The 23431-nt window shown below is 35.8% G+C and overlaps 1 protein-coding gene across 2 annotated transcripts in view; it reads right to left on the bottom strand.

Moving 5' to 3' along the window:
• Positions 1-23431, bottom strand: part of CNTNAP5 (contactin associated protein family member 5) — a 741254-nt gene that overhangs the window by 356430 nt on the left and 361393 nt on the right. For both annotated transcript variants that reach the window (XM_081814618.1, XM_081814619.1), the window contains exon 7: positions 7922-8065. In XM_081814618.1, coding sequence (XP_081670744.1) covers positions 7922-8065 — 144 coding nt within the window. The remainder of the gene's footprint in view (positions 1-7921; positions 8066-23431) is intronic.

Below are 23431 nucleotides of genomic sequence, written 5' to 3'. Positions count from 1 at the left end.
TGATTTGCAAATGTTGAACCGCCCTTGCATCCCGGGGATAAATCCCACTTGGTCGTGGTAGATGATCCTTTTAATGTATTGTTGGATCCTATTAGCTAGGATTTTGGTGAGGATTTTGGAATCCATATTCATCAGGGATATCAGTCTATTCCAAATTTTAGAAAATTACTTTTTCATTATGTTTGCAATCTCCACATTATTTTTGGCAGTAAAACTTCAAGCCACTCAAAATTTAAGCATAGTAGAATCTTTATTTTTTAAAGATTTTTAAAAAATTTATTAGAAAGAGAGAGTGTGGGGTGGGGGAGGAGCAGAGAGAAATGGACAAGGGGACTCTGTGTTGAGCATGGAACCCAATGAGGGACTTGATCCCAGGACCCTGAGATCATGACCTGAGCCAAAATCAAGAGTCAGACACATAACCAACTGAGCCACCCAGGAGCCCCTAAGCACAGTACAATCCTAAAGCACTCCAGTGGATTGAGTTAATGTTTAAATTATGTTTACATACAAAAAGATTAAAAATTTTTACTAAAAATTTTAAAGATGGTGCACCTGGGAGGTTGAGTTGGTTAAGCATCTGTCTTGGGCTCAGGTCATAATCTCAGGGTCCTGGAATCGAGCCCCATGTCAGGCTCTCTGCACAGCAAGGTGGCTGCTTCTCCCTCTCCCTCTGCCCCCCCACCTGCCCGTGCTCTCTCTCAAATAAATAAATAAAATATTTTAAAAATGTTTAATGATATAAAACATATTTTAAGAAAAATATTAACCATAAGAAGCAAGATATAAAATTGCTGATAAAATATGATCTATGTTATATAAAATATACATTTAAAATATGAAAACAAAATACATATAGATGAGAACATTGTTTCCCTCTCCAGCTGGTTTTGTGTTTTACTTTGTATATTCCAAATACATATAAATGTATAATTTTAGCAGTTTAAAGTAATTTTGTTTAATAGTTTCAAATAATGATTTTACTAGGTGAGCTATGAAATCAGCTATCTTAGAAAAACGAGTCATAACATTGATTTAAGGTAGAATGATTCTCAGAGAGGATGACCATTCCACTGTTAGTTTATTATTTTTAACTTTACATTACATTATTCCTCATACAACCTTGAAACTAATTTTAATGTGCCCACCAAAAGAAAGAAAGCAACTTCTCTGGATGTTAATAATTTAGAAAAAAAAATTTTCCAGGTTATGAGGAGCATACAATAGAGAAGCAGGTGATAAGATTGTCAGACTGGTCCAATGACAGTGGAAGACAGTAGGAATGTGGAGAGAGAAGACATGATATGTTAGTTGCTTTTTCGAGTGATTCTTTCCATCAAGGGAAAGTATCATTTATCACAGAGCATTCTCACAGAGATGAAACATGATCCTGGGGACAAATTGAAGAGATTATAGGCTTCACTGGACACTAGGGACTTTTCTCTGAGCAATTTTCATGAACTTCTGGGTAACAGGAAGGTAGGACAAAGGTTGCTGTCACTGTGTGTGTATGCACACATGTGTGTATGCATATATAATGTGAGTGTGCGTGTGATCTTATGTACACACTTATATTTATCTCTGAGTGTATTTTCTTGGCTTCAGAACTACAAGAAATAAACAACTACACTGCAGTGAGTGTTGTGGCAACAGATGCAAACAGGAGACAATAAACCTCACAGAAGCCTGCTATTTTGCCTATCTGTATGCCTGTTACACTCAAGTCCACTGGGCAAAATCTTTTTTACATTCTTTATTTCAATGAAGCCCATCATTCGATAAAATCTGGACTGGAGATGGCCATTCAATTTCCTCAAAAGAATTAGGTAAACAAGTTTGTAATGTATTTACTCAAAACCCACTTCATGGTTCATACGGTTTGGAAATAAACTAAACTTCAGATTCAGGAAGGAGAACCTAAGCTGTCACCAATCTACATTTTTATTTGTTGGAATCATAGAATACAAACCTATGCATTTAGGAATATAACTGGTCTATCAGCCATTATGTTACTGCAAGTGCTGGTTTGAGAAGACCGAGAGGCTTCCCTATCGGCTGAGTGGAAACACATTTTGGGATTGCATTAAGCAATTTCAGCCATGAGGCTGGGAGTATCATTCTGTGTGCTTAGTATTGGATATCACACATTCAATTCCTTAATTTCAATTATTTGAAGACAAAGGCACAGAAGTGAACTGACATGGTCAATTAGCTCCAAAGCCAAGTCTATATCCATAGTCCTGCTATTAGCCATTTGCTTTTTTTCCCTCTTCTATTGAAGACAAAGTAAAGGAACAAGACCTTTTCTACTATGCTCTTCCTTTAAATGAAAAAAAAATCATTTTAGAACCTATAGTGAAGTAAGTTAGACCTCAGCCAATAACCAAACAATCACATTATTCTCCTTGACTCTAGAAGAGGGGATGTAACACTCAGAAAACAGAGCTGAAAAAGAAGCAGCATTTCTTGTGAAGTGGAAGGTATGAATTAATCATTTTCAGGAAACTAGCAGGGCAATATATTTCTTATATTATGTATATAATAATCCACATTACAGGTACTGTACACACACTTCAATGGGCCATTTACTTTCTGATTGTTTATTATATGGTGCTGTATTAGCATAGGATGAAAGATTTGAGGAAGAATAGAGAGGTATTTTTATGTCTACTTTAAGCTGTTAGTTTTACTGCATTTCAGGATGTGGAGGATCGTCTTGTAGTCAAATCAAGCCATAAAGACCAAATTGAATTATCCCCATGGAATAGCTGTTAAATCTCCAGGGAGTGGGCAGGTCCCACAGAAGGGAATGACAAATTGCAATGTGGATGCTCCCTGAGTGCTGCCTGCTAGAGAGGTTCATGCTGGATGAGGTCAACATGGGTGCTTCCCTGAGGCTTGAATCACATTTTGTAATTTATGGGTATTATCATAACACTTTCTACCTGATTTGTTGATTCCTCAACTCTCCTGATAAACTCTGAGCTTTCCAAGGCTCAATAACTGTGAGAGTCTGTGAACACTGGCAAAGGACAAAAGCACCATCCCTTTCAAAAACCCTGACCTAGCACAGCAGTGACTTAGTAACTTGGAGCAAAGCTGATATTATGTCTTTGGGGAAACACTTTAAGCCTGAGTAGGGGAATAAAAGAGTTTGTACTTGTAATTAACAGTGCAAACTCTCCCTTCCCTCACAGAATTCCTAAAGGAAAAAAAACTAGGTATAGAAAGGAGTGTGTGTGTGTGTGTGTCTGTGTGTGTGTGTGTCTGTGTGTGTGTGTGCCTGTGTAGTGATATGAATTCTCACTTAAGCAAGGTAATGGAAGCAATTTGGAATAAAAATAATATTTCTTTTTTTTTTTCTTTAAGTTTTGAAGTTTAAAACTAAAGGTTGTCTACCTGCAAAGTGAAACAGTTTTCTTGGTTTTTTTTCCCCAAGTACATTAGTGCTAAATGGATTCCTTGTGCTTCATATTAATAATACCGACAGCCAATTAAACTCTGAGGAATGAAGTATGCTAGCAAAGTTTCAGGCAACTTGGTAAGTGCTAAAGTAGTATAAAAACAACAAAACGTTTATTAAAGTTTTGGTTAATCATTGTCTCAGAAAAAAAGAGATGATGAAAGCTTCCAGTATTCAGAAATTCATTTTTTTCTCTATGTTCTCCTTTTCTTGCTCTGTGTAACCAGCACATTCTTAAATATATATCATCATTAAAGACATTTCTTTTTTTTTTTAAAGATTTTATTTATTTATTTGACAGAGAGAGACACAGCGAGAGAGGGAACACAAGCAGGGGGAGTGGGAAAGGGAGAAGCAGGCTTCCCGCTGAGCAGGGAGCCCGATGTGGGGCTCGATCCCAGGACCCTGGGATCATGACCTGAGCCGAAGGCAGACACTTAACAACTGAGCCACCCAGGCGCCCCTATCATCATTAAAGACATTTCTAACACATAATATGTATGGGTATTTCCTTTTTTGAATACAGCCATGAGGATTTTAGTTATTTACATATAAGGCTCAGGCTCACATATTTTTGAACCTGTTTATAAACAATGGAAGTGAACAATGTCATGAGCTCCTTGTGTTTCAACACACTCTACCAACTCCTTGCACAATGGCAAACAGTGTCTTGTCTTTCAGATGTGTTGATGTTCATGTTATTACTCTAAACGAAACTCCCAGTAGCATGAGATCTTACAACCAACAAGCAGACTGAAATCAATGACACTGGTACATTATGAAATATTTGTTAGCAATATTGGAGATGGGATGGGCATGAGTATATTTTACATGGCTCAAGTCTCCCGAAGGAGACTCAAGAAAAATATCACCAACAATCTAGGGCTTAGGTCAATTGGGAAATGGACAACCTAAGTACTGGTGGATAAGATAATTGTCAAGATCCCTGAGCATGAGCCAAGGATGGGTAAGTAATGTCACTGGATCTCCTAGAACCAGAGCCAGAGGATTAAAGCCTTCTTAGCACTATCCTTACTCTTCAAAACTACAGGAGTCAGAAATTTGGCACTAACCTTTTAAAATAATTGCAACTTTTAACCCACATATGATTCCCCTCAAGCAAGCAAGTATATCTCACACCCTGGAATCCAATGGCCATTTTAGAAAATGCTTTACCTATATAAAATTCAAATGCCCAAATGAAATAAAATATTCATTATAAGGTATACTTATCAAGGGGAAAATAAATATCAAGGTCATTTAAGTCCCATAGGTTTTACAGAGAATTTCCTGGCGAGATTACAAAAATAATCAGATTTTGCCTGTCAAGTGATGCAATGGCCTCCTCTTGTCATGGCTTTTGGAACAATGTCAGTTTAAAGGACTTCCACTTCTGGGAAGATGGAGTAGTGTAATTTTCTCTATTACTCCCACTAAGTACAACTAAAAACTGCTGGACACTATGTATAAAATAAACCTAAGAAGACTCTGAATGGTGGAGAGAAGAACACATGTTTAAGGATCTTGAGAACCAATGAACAATAGTGAAGAATTTCCCAGATTTTCTTTTTGTCTCATACATCTTAGACTTGTTGCTGAAGAAGTCAGCAACCTGGAGAGACCAACTGGTGCAGATAAAAAGTAAATCCCAATTAGAAGCCTGATCTCTATATTCAAAGGCCCAGGAAAGGGACAGCATAGTAAGACAGAATATCTTTAGACAATAACTGCTCTATGCCAGCCAAACACCATACAAAAAATTCTGACCCTATTTCCATTCATCCATGCTATAACAAGCTGTCAAAACCCCTGATCAAGATTGGGTCAGAGAAGACTGAGTAGGGAACAGGGACTTTAAGCCTTGTCAGAGAGTAGCAAGCCTCTCCCTGTAGTATCAGTTGAAACCACATGTCTGGTAGAGCTTGGACTATGTACCCCCACTCAGCAGTTATGAGCAACCCCATCCACTTCCTGCACGAATGGTACTGAAGACGTTTTAGTGCCAAATCATGCCTTTCATCACAGTTTAGTAATAACAAGGACATCCCCCCACACATACACACTATGATGACAATGGAGGTCATGTGGAGAACAGTGATGAGGTTTTCATACACATGCCAGCCAGTTAGAGATATCACTGAATAGTGTTTGGGGAACTAGAGCTCTTATTCCTCCCCACCTTACACTTAGGTGTCAATGGGGTCTGAGTGGAAAACCTGGACACTACCCCCACCTAGGAGAAATTAGGTAAAATCCCCTCTCCCCTATTGGAATAGTGTCAGAGGAAGACAGCTAATACAGAATAGCTAATCAACAGCTAATATGATTGATCATAGCATAATCCCTAAACTGACCAGGTTAAAATAAAAATCCTCTTGTCATACCAAGAAACAGGAAGACCTCAAATTAAATGAAAAAAGACAATCAATAGATGCCAACCCTGAGATGACAAAAAAAAATAATGTTAGAATTATCTGAAAAATAGTTTTAAGCAGCCATTATAATAAAAATCCTTCAAGCAATGATTGCATATTTGAGACAAGAAAATAGAAAGTGTTAGCAAGGAAACATAAAAGGTAAAGAAGAACCAAATGAAAGTTTTAGAACTTAAAAATACAGTAAGAGTCATAAAAATAATTAAGAGATATGCACAATAACAGAATGAAGATAATAAGAAAAGAATTAGTGAACTTGAGAATCTAACAATAGAAATTACTCAACTTGAACAAAAGACAAAAGAAACCAAGAAGAAAATAAGAAGAGAGGATCAGGGACTTGTGGGCTTATAATGAAATTTCTAGCATTCATTGTTGTGGAATTCAGAAAAGAGAAAAGAAAGAGAGGACTAAAAATTACTCAAATGGCAGAATACTTCCTAAGTTTGTTGAAAGACAGCAGCCCACATACTCAAGAAACTGAATGAAATACAAACAAGATAAACCTAAAGAAATCACACAACACATAATGGTCAAACTTTTGAAAACAAAAGACAAAAGAAAGATCTTGAAAGCATTGAAAGAGAAATGACAGCTTATATATGGGCAAAATATCTTAGTAATAGCGGATTCATCACCAGAAACCATTGAAGCCATAAGAAAGTGGCCTAATATTTTTCAAGGACTGAAAATAAATAAATAAATAAATAAATAAATAAAACCAGAGTCTTCTAGACAGAGAACATACCCTTCAAGAATGGAATGGCTACCAAGACATTATAGATTGAAAGACAACTAAGAATTTGTCACCAACACACACCTTGAAAAATGGCAAAGGAAGTTGTTTAAAACAGAAATAAGAGGATAAAAGAAGGAATCTGGAAAGCTCAGGAGGGAAGAAAGAATAACAGTAAGCAAAAATAGTAAGTAAAATAGATTTTCTTCCCTTGAGTTTTCTAAATTATGTTTGACAGTTGAAGCAAAATGACACTGATAAAGATTCTAAATGTAGAGAGAGGAAATAATAAAATAATTATATAATAAGCAGGCATAGATAAAGGAAAATATTTAAAAAAGAGATTGACAAAGTGGATTTAAAAATGACTGTACTATTTATTGTGTACAAAAAACTCACTACAAATGTGTGATATGGGCAAGTTAAATGTATAAAATGAAAAAATGGTATGTTCATATAAACATTCATCAAAAAAACAGGAGTGTTTATATTAATATCAGATAAAGTAGATTTCAGAGCAAAGTTAATTATCATAGAGAAGAACATTACATCATGATAAAAAGGTCAATCCACCACAAAGACAACAATCCTGTGTATGTATTAAACAGAGATATAAAATATATGAAGCGAAACAGATAAAACTGGAAGTAGAAATGAACAAATCCACAATTATAGTTGGAAATATCAACACCACTATTGAGTAATTACTATGTACAAGGCACTCCTCTAGTTACTGGGTATGCAGTGATGAAAATGAAAAAGACAGTTCTGGCCCTCAGTCTATTGGGGAAGATAAATGTTAATGAATTAGAAAAGTATATAACTTGCCAGCATGATAAATGCTACAAAGGAAATCTCAAAAACACACGAAGTTTAACCTCTTTTGTTCAAAATTCCATATTTTAATATAAATAATGAGACAAATACACAATTCCCAAGCTATAGAATTTAATAGAATCTGTGGCTCCACTGTTGCATTTCCCAGAGATAATAAAGACATTGGTGTTAACCAGGGTAAGCTGCAAACACTCCCCACAGTTAGCACACAGCTGATAGCCAGGAAAATGGAATTCTCTAGGTGCTTCTAATGTATTGTTACTCCTGATAACGCAATTCACACTGACTCAGTCCCTGCCTTTTCTCTTCTCTCCAGTTTCACCTGGGAGACTGATAGGACCTCAAAAAGTATAATATAAACATATTATAAAGAGGTTCAGGAGATGGGATGGGAAAAAGACTTACTCCAATGTATTAGAAACCACCACGCTGAGAAAGATGTTAACTTACCACAGTGTAGATCTGATGCTTTCGTCTTTTAGCCAGGTCAATTATGTTTACTCCATTGTAATAAAGGTTTTCAATACATCCATGGAAGTTTTTCTTTAAAAAGGTCCCAGGTTTGCCTGGTACTGGAATTCCTCCAAAACTAAGCTTTATGAAGAGAAGAAAAAAAAGAATCAACTCTTAGTTATAAGCCCTGAAGGAGTAGGAAAGAAAAGTAAGCAAGTGAATTTTAGTAGTTTCAATTGTATGTGCGAGCCAAGTGGCTTAAATAATTATAGATGCCACTTGATTGCACATTTAAAAGGATACTGATTAGCCCACATAAAAATAACTATAATTGCTCGCTTTTTAAGGGCTTATTTTACAAAACTATTTCACTTCCTTTCTGAACCTTTTTAATACTAAATAAAACAATAATTTATAGAAGGAGGGAAAAATTTTTAAAAATCATCAACTTTATATTTAGCTCTTGTGCAAACATCTGAGAGATTATGGCCAAATGAAAACCAAGGAACAAACAGAATATACCTCTATTCACCTACAGAGATACCTAGTTTAAAAGTCTGCATTGTACCAAAAAAGCTTGTGTACATGATTATTTCCAAATTATTTTCTATAAAGACAAAAGATAGGAAATAATCCAAATATCCCATACAATTTCTTTAAAGGAAATAATCAAGAATTAATATGTGGAAATTTACTTAGTTGTCAGTAATGGTGCTTCTTAAACATGTGTGATAAAATGGCAAATGAGCATAATGCTGATTGAGAAATCAAGTTATGATGTCAACAACAAAAAATTGTTCATACAGTATAGACTTGGAGGAAATGCACTGAACTGTTAATCACGATTGTTTTTGGGAAGAGCATGAGATACTCGTTTTGTATTTTTTTTACTACCGTTCTTTCTAGTAAAATATTACAAATTGCTTTAATAATGTAATACTGGGGCGCCTGGGTGGCTCAGTCATTAAGCATCTGCCTTTGGCTCAGGTCATGATCCCAGGGTCCTGGGATCGAGCCCCGCATTGGGCTCCCTGCTCTGTAGGAAGTCTGCTTCTCCCTCTCCCACTCGCCCTGCTTGTGTTCCCTCTCTCATTGTCTCTCTCTGTCAAATAAATAAATAAAATCTTAAAAAAATAATAATAATGTAATATGATTTAAAGAACAAACATGGTTTGTTGTGAATATTCTTCCCATTATACAAGAGAAAATGGATAGTTTCTATAATCATGTTTATCACAACAGGATTCAATGTGTAAGCCATATTTTCTTCACTGCTTTGAAATGTTACCTTCAGCAAGAATTTAAACCATACTGATGCTTGGGTGTGTTTCAGGAAGATGTATTCTCCCAACCAGAATGCTTTTGTTTTATATGAATATCTCCTCATATACCCTGGGCTACTTCTAGACATCTATTTTTTCCTCAAAAGTTCCACACTATTTTAGAAAAATTGTAATATGTGATAAGGATTATTTACCCTGCTGTCTACTTTTACTTGTTATTGCTTTATTCTGTAGGAAAATTATTTTATATTTTTGCATATTTTATCTTAAAGTTGAATTTCAGAATTATTTTATCTCAAATAACCTGTTGGAATTTTGATTGAGAATTTGTTATTTCCATTGACACATTTACTTGGAGAAGAATGGATATTTTTGAAGTATTTCATCTTTCTATATAAGAACACAATGTCTTTGTCTATTTTCACATATTTTTGGTGAGATCCATCACCTAAGGTTATCATTTTTTACCCTAGTTCATATATTCATCATTAAATTAATTTCTGTGAATTTCATGTTTTTAAATTTTGCTACTGTATGGAATCTAAAAAAAAAAAGAAAGAAAGAAACAAATGAACTCATAGATATAGAGAAGAGATTGATGGCTCCCAGAGGTAGGGGGTAAGGGTAGAAGAAAGGGGTAAAAAGGAACTCAAAAGGTACAAACTTCCAGTTATGAAATAAATAAGTTGTAAGATGTAATGTAAAGCATGGTGACTATAGTTAATAATACTGTATTATATGTTTGAAAGTTGCTAAGAGAGTAGCTCTTAAAAGTTCTCATCACACAAAAAATAAATCTGTAACTATGTGTGATGATGGATGTTAACAAGACTTATTGTGGTGATCATTTCACAATATATACACATATTGAGTCACTATGCTATACACCTGAAACTAATATATGTCAAATACATCTCAAAAAATTCCATTATAAATGAATTGTTTTCATTAATTAAACATTGTGTCATATAAATTACATGACTATCCTATTGTTTTCTCTATCCAGATAATTTTATATTAAATAATATGTTTTAGCTAATATCTTTGAACTTTTAAAGGAAATAATCATGTCATATTTAAAACACTTTACCCTCTTCCAAGACAATGCTTATATATTTTTTCTTGTTCCACTGTCTTCATAAAAACTTTCTAAAATCTGTCCAAAAGTTTTAAAATATTTATTTTACAGAGAGCAAGAGAGAGAGTGCAAGGTGGGGAGGGGCAGAGGGAGAAGAAGAGAGAAACTTGAGCAGACTCCTTGCTCAGTGCAGAGCCCTATGCAGGGCTCCATCCCATGACCCTGAGATCAGGGCCCTGAGATCACAACCTGAGCCAAAGCCAAAAGTCAGATACCCAACAGACTGAGCCACCCAGGTACCCCTGTCCAAAACTTTTAAAACAATATTAAATCATTTGTATGTATGGTATCATACAGAACTTTGCAAAAAAAAATAGTTTTTTTTTTTAGATTTCATTTATTTATTTATTTGAGAGACAGAGAAAGAGGGAAAGAGAGAGAGCACAAGCCCAGGAGAAAGGCAGAGGGAGACGAAGCAGGTTCCCTGTTTGAGCAAGGAGCCCGATGATGAGGGGCTCGATACCAGAACTGAGCCAAAGGCAGATGCTTAACCAAATGAGCCACCCAGGCATCCCAAAATAGTATTCTTTATATATTTCCTGAGTACATATAATACTGATTCTGACTCTATATCACATTAAAGAGATATCCTTCTACTCCTATTTAGCACATAAATTATTTATTTATTTTTTATTCATTTGAATTGAGAAATGAATGCTGTTTTATCCATTGCTTTTTAAGATATCCCTATAAAATAAGAATACAGGGTATTTTGTTTAAACTCCTGATGGGTTGAATTATATTAACAGATCATAAATTAATAGATTCTCTTTGATTGAACCACATATGTGCTCCATTTGCCTTGAAATGCATGTGCTCGCATTTTAAGTAGTAAATGAATTTGAGCTCTAATTTTCTTCTTTTGTCAAGTATTTAGATCAAGTTCAGATTTATCTGAGAACAACTCTTGGAGTTTTATCTTTGATTCTATTTAAGGATGACTCATAAAGCTTGGGGAATACTCTGGGGAACTTAAAAAACACCAATGAATTTATTTAGTTCAGAAATATTTTGTAAAATTCTTTCTTTGATAACTTATATAAAATCTTCCTTGATCTGTTGCAATATTCAAATATTTTCAATTTGATTCAGTTACGTTAAAAAAAAGATACTTTTGGGTGCCTGGGTGGCTCAGATGGTTAAGCGTCTGCCTTCGGCTCAGGTCATGATCTCAGGGTCCTGGGATCGAGTCCCACATCGGGCTCCCTGCTCCTTGGGAGCCTGCTTCTCCCTCTGCCTCTCTCTCTCTCTCTCTGTCTCTCATGAATAAATAAATAAAATCTTTAAAAAAAAAAGATACTTTTCTGTTTTCTAAATTGTTGCCATAAATTAGTAAAAACTAGATTGAATATTTGTTATTTTTACTTATTTTTTTGTAAATAAAATTTGTTGGAGAGGTTTAGGTTCACAGCAAAATTGAGAGGAGGGTACAGAGGTTTCCCATACACCTCTGTCCCCACACAGGCATAGATTGTTTCATTATCAACATCATTCAGCAGAATGGTACATTTGTTTCAACTGATGAACCTGCATTGACACATTATAATCACCCAAAGTCCATAGTTTACATTACAGTTCACCCTTGGTGTTGTGCATTCTTTGGGTTTGGACAAATGTATAATGCCATGTACGGTATCATACAAAATAGTTTTACTGCACTAAAAATAACCTCTGAGCTCTGCCAATTCACCCCTCCCCATGCCCCCCAACTGTAAGCCCTGGCAATCATTGATCTTTTTCCTGTCTCCATAGTTTTTCCCTTTTCCAGAATGTCATACTGTTGGAATCATATAGTATGTAGCCTTTTCAGATTGGCCTATTTCACTTAGTAATATGTATTTAAAGTTTTCCCATGCCTTTTCATGGCTTGATGGTTCATTGCTCTTTAATGTTGAATATATTCCATCTGGCTATACCACAGTTTATTTATCCATTCACCTACTAAAGGCCATGATGGTTGCTTCCAAGTTTTGGCAACCATGAATAAAGCTGTTGCAAACATCCACGTGCAGGTTTTTGTGTGGACATAAGTTCTTAATCATTTTTATAATTTTAAATATATAATGACACTTTTTAAAATGTTGGCCACCTTTATCAATTTGTAAAAATGTTTTTAATGCTCTACTTCACTCACTTGGGATTTAGGAAAATAGTACTCACAGGGAAATACTTGAAAAAGAGATAAAGACAAACACTTTTAAATAGCAAAAATTAGTGTTTGAAAGATTTGAGGTAGGTTGATTTCTTTCTTTCTTTCTTCTTTTTTTTTTTTAGAAGCCAAGTAGTATAGATAATACTATCTACTGCAAAATCGTGATTTTCTGTCACACTAAGGACAAAAACAAAAAAGCTGTTTCTAGGCTGGGTGGAGGACATTTGGAGAAATTTGGTGGAGACAAGATATAGTTAGACAGTAGTGTAGGCCCTGTTCTTTGATTCTCTACAAAACTGAAACCTGCTGAAGTTGGGTGGGAGCGGGGTGTTCATAGTGATCACAAGACAGATTTTGGAAAACATAGTTATTTTCCCCCTTATTCCCCAAACAGTTTATTACAGATGTCTCAAATTTAGCAGGGTCCGAGAGCAAAACTTCGCCAGAAGGGAGACAGACTATCAATGGTTGAGGTAAATGACAATACAGAAAGGTCTGAGGGTTCTTCACAATAACCTGGTCACTCTAGTATAGTGGGAGGTAGACTGTTGAGGATCCCCTAGCCTATGAGAGCAGGATGCAGGATATGGATGGACTGAGGTTAGTAGCTGGATCTAGAGGCCTGAGAGAGTCCAAGTGACCAGACCTCAAAGCATGAACCCATAACAAGTACCATGGACAGCAGCCACAGAAGCCAATACTTTATCCCCAAGTCTCCCCTAGTTCAGGATAATACACAAGCCCTCCAGCCAGTGTTCTGCCCAGGGAAAAGGAAAGAATAAGGGGGAAAGAGAAAACACTAATACAACACAATATTTACACAGTGCACTAAGTTTTAAACAAGCATTAACTAGTTATCATTCATTATCAAGGTTAGATTTTTTTTTTTTAAGATTTTATTTATTTATTCATGAGAGACAGAGAGAGAGAGAGAGAGAGAGGCAGAGGGAGAAGCAGGCTCCCAAGGAGCAGGGAGCCCGATGCGGGACTCGATCCCAGGACCCTGGGATCATGACCTGAGCCGAAGGCAGACGCTTAACCATCTGAGCCACCCAGGCGCCCAAGGTTAGATTTTTCTGCCATCAGGGGAAGCAGGGGCTGATGTGCGTATCAAATTCAGTTGGGGAAAAGAAACAAAATTATGTTTCTGCACATTTGAATGTGTGTGTAAATTTTTGATGTATTTTATATTTTCAAATTTTTCAAGTAGCTAAGAATTCGGGGTTATAATTATACTCTTGAATTATAGATAGTTTGTTATCAGATAAATTAGAATGGAAAAATTTGCTTCATATATTGATTTCTTTCTTACACATATAATATTGATTTTTTTCAGAATAAAAATTAAAATATTATTCTAAACTATGTTTCTGTCCATCAAGCAATTCACACTAAATTCACTCTTCTGCGTGACCTGGGATGGCCAAATTATTTTAACCATCATTTACATATTGAATATTGATTCATTCTCAAGCTATTCTGCTTAGTTCAGCTGGCATCTGATTGACTGTCTCCCAAGTTTGCAACACTGGCTTTTCTCCTTTAATGTTATTAGTTCATTCATCTAGCAGCGTAACTGGAAAACCAATGATCACTTCCTTGAGTTTGGCTCCTGGTCTCCACATCCTGAAATTGCCACACAAGCAGCTCATCTAAGGGTAGTGTTAACCAATATCTAACTAATAGGAATGGACAGTTTTGTTTTGTATTTTGGGGGTTTTTGTATTTGATGATATTTTTCTTGATATATGCATCTACCTAGTGTGGATGTTTTTAGAGACAACACTGATTATTATTTTATGATGACCTTTTTATCTTCTGATTTTAATTTTTACTTCCAGTGGTATTATTTTTTTCCAATTCTGTTTTTTCTATAAATTTGGTTGGTGTATCTTTGTCCCCAATTCCAAATTTCTATAAAAATTTAATTTTTTATTATTTCTGCAAAACTGTGTTTCTTGTAAACAATGTGTATCTGGTGTTTGTTTATTAGAGCAATGAGACTACTTGCCACCTGAGGAAATTTAGGTAATTTTTAAGTTTACTGGGCAATGCTTACTGTGTTTTAATGCTGACTTGGAAGACAGTCACTGTGATTATCTAGCTTCTCAAACTATGACTTTGGATTACTTTCTGTGAAACACAGATTGTTGTCTTTTATACTTCAACCCCAACTTGTCCTGCATTTTGTTTACTTAAACTATTATTATTATTATTAATCAGTCTACCCACTTTTTTCCACTTTGAAATTCCTTTTTAAGGTATTACATTATGTGCCAATTGTTATAAAATTGCATAAATTTATAAATTATGTCAGTATTCATCTTCTCCCTTTCCACAGGCAAGTGTTTAAAGGCAATGCTTCAGAAACTTCTCTTACTGGATTCAAACCCATATCTGCTTTACACTTTCTGTGGGCCTTGGGAAAAATACCTAACTTCTATGGGCTTCACGATCCTCATATGCAAAATGAGGATAATAATAATACTTCTGTTACATAAACAACTGAGCTTGACTGGGTAATGTGAGAACTAAAAACTGTCTTACACCTGAAGAATTGAGAATGGGTCCTGGCACACAGTGCTCGCTGTTAGTAAGGTTGTTTGCGCTGTAGCAACTTCTCAGTTAAGAAGTTCCTCCAAAATGACATTTTGTGTCATTATATTCCAGAACTTCTGAATAAAAAACATATGGAGAGTAATTCTTCTAATATTTTTTCAGTCCGAAGGTTGTGATATTATATATTGATATTTTATTCAATGGCAATTCAATTGAGTGCCTTTTCTTTGTTTTGAATTAATAAACAGACAGACAAACTTTCCCCTAAGAACCTGTAGAAGCCTCGCTCTGGTTTTCAGATGTTCAGAACACTGGAAATTAATATGCTGTGTGCTCCTTTAAAAAGACCACTGGTTGGTTCTAGCTTCCCATTTATATTGAGTGGAAAATAAAGAGAAAGGGAGACCATGCTAGAACTTTATGGTTACTGTCTATATTCAATTTTCTTTTCAAATTTAGGAAGACTAGTAATTATACAGTTGAGTGTAATATTCTGTATCACTTGTTCTGCAAGTAGTGGGAATATCTTCTCAGGTTCATGTTCTGCATTTCTTTTATTCAGTCATTATTATATAAAGTATTACTTTTGGTTTGTTTGGTCTGTTCGTTTGATTTCCTGAATTTCTTTTTTTTTTTAAGATTTTATTTATTTATTTGAGAGAGAGAGAATGAGAGAGAGCGAGTACATGAGAGGGGGGAGGGGCAGAGGGAGAAGCAGACTCCCCGCCGTGCAGGGAGCCCGATGCGGGACTCGATCCCGGGACTCCAGGATCATGACCTGAGCCGAAGGCAGTCGCTTAACCAACTGAGCCACTCAGGTGCCCGATTTCCTGAATTTCTATCCTATTTTTTTTCAGTTACTTCAATTGTCTGTGTTGTACAAACTATTCTTTTTATTGCCTCACATATCATTATTGTGTTTACAATTGCCCATGTATTTCTTTCAAACTTTAATGAGTCTTGTTGAATTAATCTTTGCTTTCAAGACAAACCTGGATGTCCTCCATGAATCTCTTCATTTGCTAATTTCATTCTCTAGGATTCTAATGATATGATCCTGCCCATCCATTCAGACTCCAGCATATTTCACCTTGGGGCAGATATTGATGATATTGAACAGAGATTATATTTCAGGGTGCGTCATCTGTATGTCGCCCAAGGACCTTCAAGATATGGATCACAGAGCTGGAAATCCAGCTTCTGTTAACTCATTTTCTCATATGACACTACATAGTTGTTACAGTGTAAGGGAGCCAGATGCCCTAAGCCAGTTCTTTCCAAATAGCCTTTATTTTTATTTATTTATTTATTTATTCTAAATAGCCTTTAGCAAACTCACTTCTTGGGGTGACTGGGTAGCTCAATCGGTTAAGTGGCTGACCTCATCTCAGGTCATGATCCCAGGGTCCTGGGATCGAGCTCCATGTTGGGCTCCCTGCTAAGTGGGAATTCTGGTTCTCCCTCTCCCGCTGCCTGCTGCTCTGCCTACTTGTGCTCTCTCTCTATCTCTTTGTCAAATAAATAAATAAAATCTTTAAAAAAAAACCTCACTTCTTTTTTTTTTAAGTCTTTGTTCAATTGATACCATCTCAATGATGTCTACCCTGATCAACATATCCAAAATTGCAACCTGTTTCTGTTCATCTTTTTTAAAATTATTTTATTTTATTTTACTTATTTTTTGATAGAGAGAGAGAGGGAGTACATACACATGCCAGGGTTGGGGCACAGAGGGAAAGGGAGAGACAGAACCTCAAGGAGGCTCCATGCTCAGCATGGAGCCAATGCAGGGCTCAATATCACAACCCCGAGATTATGACTGGAGCCTAAATCAAGAGTCAGATGCTTAGCCAACTGAGACACCCAGGTGCCCCTCCCTTCATCTCTGAACTTCCAATCCATGACCTAGATATATTTTTTATTCTTCTTTCTTTTGCATGTGAAATTTACTTACTTGTTATATTTACTGCTTATGGTTTGTCTCTCCTACTAAAATGCAAGCACCATGAGGGTAGACTTCCTTGTTCTTTTCTTTGACATATTCCAATTTTCCAATGATTATGATTAAAATTATGCCTGATATATAATAGATGCTGAATAAATATTTGTTGAATGTTTTGAAATATCTCCCTAAAAATGTTTCTCAAGGACACAGACAATATCTTATTCACTTTTTAATATTTAATGCAAGAGGTATGATTCAAACACAATAAATCCAACAAATACTTGTTGAATTGCTTAAAAAAAGAACAATAGCAATTTACTTCTAAAGTTGCTTTTGCCTTATTGTCCTTTTGGTCAATTCAGCTGCTTTCTTTGCTTACTTTTCTTGTTTGTTTGGTCTTGGCAAATTGCATAGTGTGCCTTTCATTGATCTTAGTAGTCAACAAAACCAGGTGTTAGATTGTAAAGTTTCACTCACAGTCTCAGTGTCTTAGGCAACATTGTCCATCTGGTAAACTGATGGGTTTGTTGGTGTCACAGGTGGGCTCCAACTAGATGACTCCCAGAAGAAAGCCTGCTTTGATATTAAATGTATGAGGTCCCAGAATCTGACACTCTCTCTTCCTTTGATCTCATTCTTCTTCTTTGTCTGGCATTTGCTTCTATCTTTTTCAATCTTTGATGTTACTTCCATGGCAATGAGTTCATTCTTCCTTATTGGCTTTTTCCCTGGCCCTGTTTAAATTTGGGAGTCTTCCTGTCTGGAAGATTCCTTTTTCTGTCAGACTTGGATTTCTGATACTTTTGAAGTTTCTCGTTTGTGAATATTTGTCTCACTTTTGCTCTGATAGTCCACTTTGTAGTACAGGGTGTATGAAAATAGATTCAAACAGCTGTCTTCTTTTTCCATCTTTAAAATTCGCACTGGCTTTGTGTTTGTTGAGCCATATGTAGAGTTCGTGGCCTTTATGGAAGAGGAGTCCATCACTGACCTTTGGAATGTTCTCAAAGGTTGATGAGTTTCTGCCATTTCAAATGAAATCAGAAATCCCAATTTTCCTGTGAAATCTCTTGATTTTTAAATATTAGCCCAAATTCAAATAGTTAAAAATAAAATAAAAAAAAAAAAGCCAAGTGAGATAATAGCAGTCCAAATCTTCCCCAGGGTCACCATTTTATGGCTTCTGCTCTACTATTTGACTTGATCAATGACTCAGTTTGTAACTTTTTTGGAATGTCTGATCTCTTTAATTTTAAAAAGCATATGGTGCATATGATGTCTTATTTTTGTGCCTACTTTAGGGTCACATATTGAGAGGAGGTAATTGGTTACATGTTAACCAAAAAGTACCTCTTCTTCATTGCTTCTATAACCTATTCTTTCACAAATTCCCAGTGTCCCCGTATTTCTGGATAAGAAATGTCCTATGTCTGCTTTACTGCGGACAGAAAGGTGAGCAATATCTGACCCAGACACAGCCCTGCATTGAATATGAGGGAACACTGATGGCATTTTTTAAAGGTTTATTTATTTATTATTTTAGATAGAGAGAGAAAGAGAAGAGAGAGCAGGATAGGGGCAGAGGGAGAGGAAGAAAAAGAATCTCAAGCAGACTCCACACTGAGTGTGGAGCCCAACATGGGGCTTAATCTCATGCCCCGGAGATCATGACATGAGTGGAAACCAAGAGTCAGATGCTTAACTCAGTTATCCATCCAGGCACCCCTAAATGGGTATCTTTTTACAGACTCATAGACATCGGGGACTGACACAGCCCAACTGGTTCAACATGTGTTTGTAATTCGTTTTGTCTGAGTGAACTTACAATACTTTACCTTAGGTTTTTGGACAATGGGTTAAACTTTGTATGTTTTAGTATTCAAACAAAGACCTCATTTGAAATCCTAACTTCATATCCCCTATACACCTAGGCACCTAGGAGGGCCCCACTTTGACCATTCTCCAGTTCCATTCTTCCTCATGGTGGAGTCAAGGAGAAACAGCTATAGGAAGCTGCTACCACCCTTATAAACCACGATCTTCCTACAAAGCATCCCAGAGCTTCTTGCTTAAACAGTTCTGAAAGTACTTTGAGGGCCCGAATGTCTCTCTCCCCATCTGCCCTCCTGAGAATGGACCATGGGCTGACAGGTCTGAGCAGTGGCCTGGGGATAGCTGTTTATACCATGGACAGGATGTGAACATATGGGATGTGGCTGGGAAGGTACATTCATCAAAACAGAATAGAACATATTTTATTCAACAGTTTGTTAGCTTATTTGTAACCCTTTAAATATTTAAACTTATGGTATATGGGCTTTCATTTGTACTCTTGCCTCAGGCTCTACACAGATTCAACTGTGGCCCGACTAATTCTATAATATTTTATTGATGGTTATAATAATTCAGCCCAAATTCAGCCAGCCTCAAGATGTCTTATCAGATAATTAAAACCTCTACAGCTCCACCAATAGCAGCTGAAATAAAATAAGAAGGAAATTTTTTCATTTGTTCTTTTAGTTCATGTTAATAAAAACAAAGATTTTTTTTTTCCATTGTGGCATATTGGTAATATTGAAATACTCCCTCCATCATATTCAACACAATTGGTTTACTTTTAATTTGCATTTAAGAGAAGTTTTTATATTCCAGTTTGCTGTTTTAAACTTGGGGAAACACAACATTAGAAATTCCACAAATCATAACAATCTTAAATTTAAAAGCAGAAAGAAAAATGTTAGAGATTAATGTGACTTCAAGTCTTAAATACATGCAGAGGCCAGAATCAGGACCAGAACACGTGTTTGTATCTTGAAGGATTATTCCGCCTTCAGACAGAATGCCTGGTCACCAGAGGATCTCCAGTTGAGCAGCTGCACAGAGCTGAGCTCAAATCTTGTTTGCGTTACCCAATAGCTACTGGGGAATGGGGATGGGGGGTGGTCATCAGCATCTCTTGTCTTGGTTTTATGTTTATGTATATAAGACATAATAATTTCCCTCATGGTTCCTTCAGAGATAAAACAAAATCACAAACACCAACAAAGTAGTATTTCATGTTTTTTCCCCTTCCATTTTCTTCTTCATTTCCACTTTTCATCTACTTATTTTCTTTTTCCTTATTTTATTTTTTTTCATTTATTTTCCTCCACATAGGCCTTCTACTTTAGCCTTGCAGCTGAGTTTCCATAGAAAAAAGGATCAATAATAATTACACTGCCAAATGATCTGGAAAACCGTTTCCTTAGTGATCTGTGGTTATTTTGATCACTAAATAAGTAGTTGTATTATGTCTGGCCAGTCCTTTAATCATGTCTGAGTTCTAAGAGAAGTGCCCTTTAGGCAAAGTCAAGTAAGGGTGGTGGCAAGAGGTGGCCTTCAAGCATGGCAGACCTATAAAGAACTTCTTACGGAAACCAAAGTTGGCCATCAATCGTTACCTTTTATAATTACAGAAAGAAACTTCCTTCATTTACGTAACATGTAATTTATGGACATCAGCCCTTATGATGAGCTTGAATTCTATGACTGGTGTGGGGATGAGGTGATAGACAATTAAAAATAAGTAAATTCAATAACATTCTAAAGTGACAAGTGTTTTTGAAAAAAAACACTATGAATAAACAAATCAGAGGTTGTAATTTTAGCAGAAAATATAAGAAATACCTTTTAAGTCATATATTCTTTCTATTGCCTCAGTTTCTCCTTAAAATACTTCTACATTTGGTACAAAATTCAAAATGTTTTTAAAAAGTAGTCAGTGAAAAGTAAGGCTTCCCTCTTCATTGAACCCATTCTCTTATTGTCTGCCTTGTCGGTCCTTAGTCACTTCCAGAGATTTCTGTCTACATGCTGTCTGCTGTCAAGTCCATGTTTTCTTTCTAATCCTAAACACAGGTACTCTTACACTGCAGTGCACTTCATTTTTCTTTTCCTTTAACAATTTATATTAGAAATGGTTCCACATCAGGATATATAGGGCTGCCTCATTCTTTCTGATAGCTGCATAATACTTCTGTATGGCTTTGTCAAGCACACATACAAGATGAGCCCAAAGCCAAGACCTGACCCACCTGTAAAGGTAAAGGCACCACTTGTAGGTTCAGATGGTTTGTGACTTACAGAGTCAACAAAGGCAAGAGCAGCCAAACACTGCTGCTCACCTGCCGCACACACCAAAAAATGATGCTAAAAAAGGGAGGGTCAGATGACCACAATATAAGCTGGGGGGGTTCCTTGTTGCTATAGATCTTACTCTAATTATTTCAACTAAATAAGCAGTTGTATTATGTCTGGCCAGTCCTTTAATCATGAGTTCTAAAAGAAGTGTCCTTCAGCTAAGCAATTCTTGATGACACAACTCTATTCTGACAGCACAGGGCAGAATGCCTCATGCCTTATCAAAACCTGGGAGACAACAAGAAACTGTGTTATGACAGTCTCCCAGGGGGCAGGTGCAGTGAAATGGGAAACAGCCTTGAAGCTGCTAATTGCAGGCCTCCAACCTCTGGTGTTTCAGGAAGATCATAAGGCATCCTGCCAAGACTCAGATCAGCTATTGAGCAAAGCTCTGGTTGTGTGGACCACATAGACCGTGTGAGGTCACCAGGGCACACTGGCAGAGCCGTTTCCCTATGGAGCTTAGCATAATTCTTAATAAATGCCCTTTTGAAGGACTTCTGGGGAATTTCCAATCTTTCATTATTCCTAACATATGTCCCATTGCACATATTTACTTATGACCATAGGATAAACTGCTAGAAACAACCGTTGGGTTGAAGACCACGTGTTTACAATTTTAAAGACATCGCCTTTTCTTTGGTATAATATTAATTACCATCCCACTAACAATGGATGAAATAGCTCTGGTTTCTCCATACCCATGCCAACATTATAACATTTTTAGTCTTTGCAATCTAAGTGAAAAATATTGTAGCATGAATTTGCCTTCCTTTTCTTAATGAGTGCAGTTAAACATTGTTTCATATATTTGAGAGCAATTTGTACTTCTTACATATTCATTTTCTTTATTTCTCCTTTAAGTTATCCATTAAGAATTATTTGTAGGAGATGTTTACTTATTAATTAAATTTTGAAATACTTTTCTAAGTTATTGGGGTAGTGATATCACTATGTATGTATTTTTATGGAAGGTTATGTGGAATTTTTATTTTAATTTTATTTGGTTATTTTCATATATTTTATTTCCAGGTTCCTGAAATTTATGTCAGACTTAGAAGAACCTCCCACAATCCTTGATTAAAAAGTACTATCTCATATTTTCTTTAAAATTTTGATAAAACTTACATTTGAAGATATACGTATACATACGCGTTTTTAAATGTTTATAGGGTTTAGTTTAATCTAGTTTTTTTAACTAAGTATTTTCATTAAAATATATATGTATATTTTATTTTGTAAAAAGCCTTTTCATTATTTATGATGTGGTAATATGAAAATCATGTATTTTAAAAAAATGTTTTTAATAATTCTGGTGCTTGTAAAATGGCTATGTAAACAGGATCACTGAGCACTTTTGATAGGAAAAGAATTAATGGATTATATGAATCTCAGAGAACTGGGCCCTTACTAAGATCCTAAAAATATCTCTTTTCTAAAATCCTTCTGCTCCAGACCGGAAGTGAAGTGAATTGCTATAGTCTTTCTCACATGCCTTCGGAGAAAATCATATAGGCTGAGTGATGTGAACTAGGATGACATTCCAATGAGAAGCAAAGGATTTACATTCTTTCTGCTTCTATCTAGCTATCATCTATCTATCTATCTATCTATCTATCTATCTATCTATCTATCATCTATCTATCTATATCTATCATCTATCTATCTATCCTCTATCTATCATTATCTATCTATCTAATTTATTTTTGACAGAAGATTCCCAGCCCTAGATGGGAAGAGAAACAAGAACTTAATACATCTTAATGTAACGAAAGTCCTCAGGGGGCCTCATAGAAAGGCATGATGTCATTCACTGATATCCTTAAGTTAGTCTAAGATGAAAGCTACCATATTTTCTTGCCAATTATTAGTTCATAATGTTAAAATTTTAAGAGGAACATAGGTTTTCATAATATAATCAACCTTGGTATAAAATTTGAAAGGGCATAGCTTTAGAGCAGCAGGGCTCTGACAATGGGTCATAGGAACCCAAGGACCTGATTTTAGCTACCCTGCTAGCTGGTGGTATCCAGGGCACATATGAGCACATATATTCCCATGGCAGAAATCAAATTAATAACCTAGATTCTCATTAATAGACAACATTGTTACAAAATAATCTATAGACTTAGATATTCTGTTTATCTTTATTCCTGCTAATAGGGTGTAATTATTGCTTCTGGATAACTGAAGCTAAGAGCTTTCATTTCCCAGGTTTATACAACTAGTTAGTGGTAAAGTGGCAATTAAG

Source organism: Leptonychotes weddellii, chromosome 3 (genome assembly GCF_054177405.1).
Source record: "Leptonychotes weddellii isolate Sample4059 chromosome 3, ASM5417740v2, whole genome shotgun sequence".
In the NCBI taxonomy this organism is placed as follows: Eukaryota; Metazoa; Chordata; class Mammalia; order Carnivora; family Phocidae; genus Leptonychotes; species Leptonychotes weddellii.
This window is presented reverse-complemented; position numbering and strand designations above follow the sequence as displayed.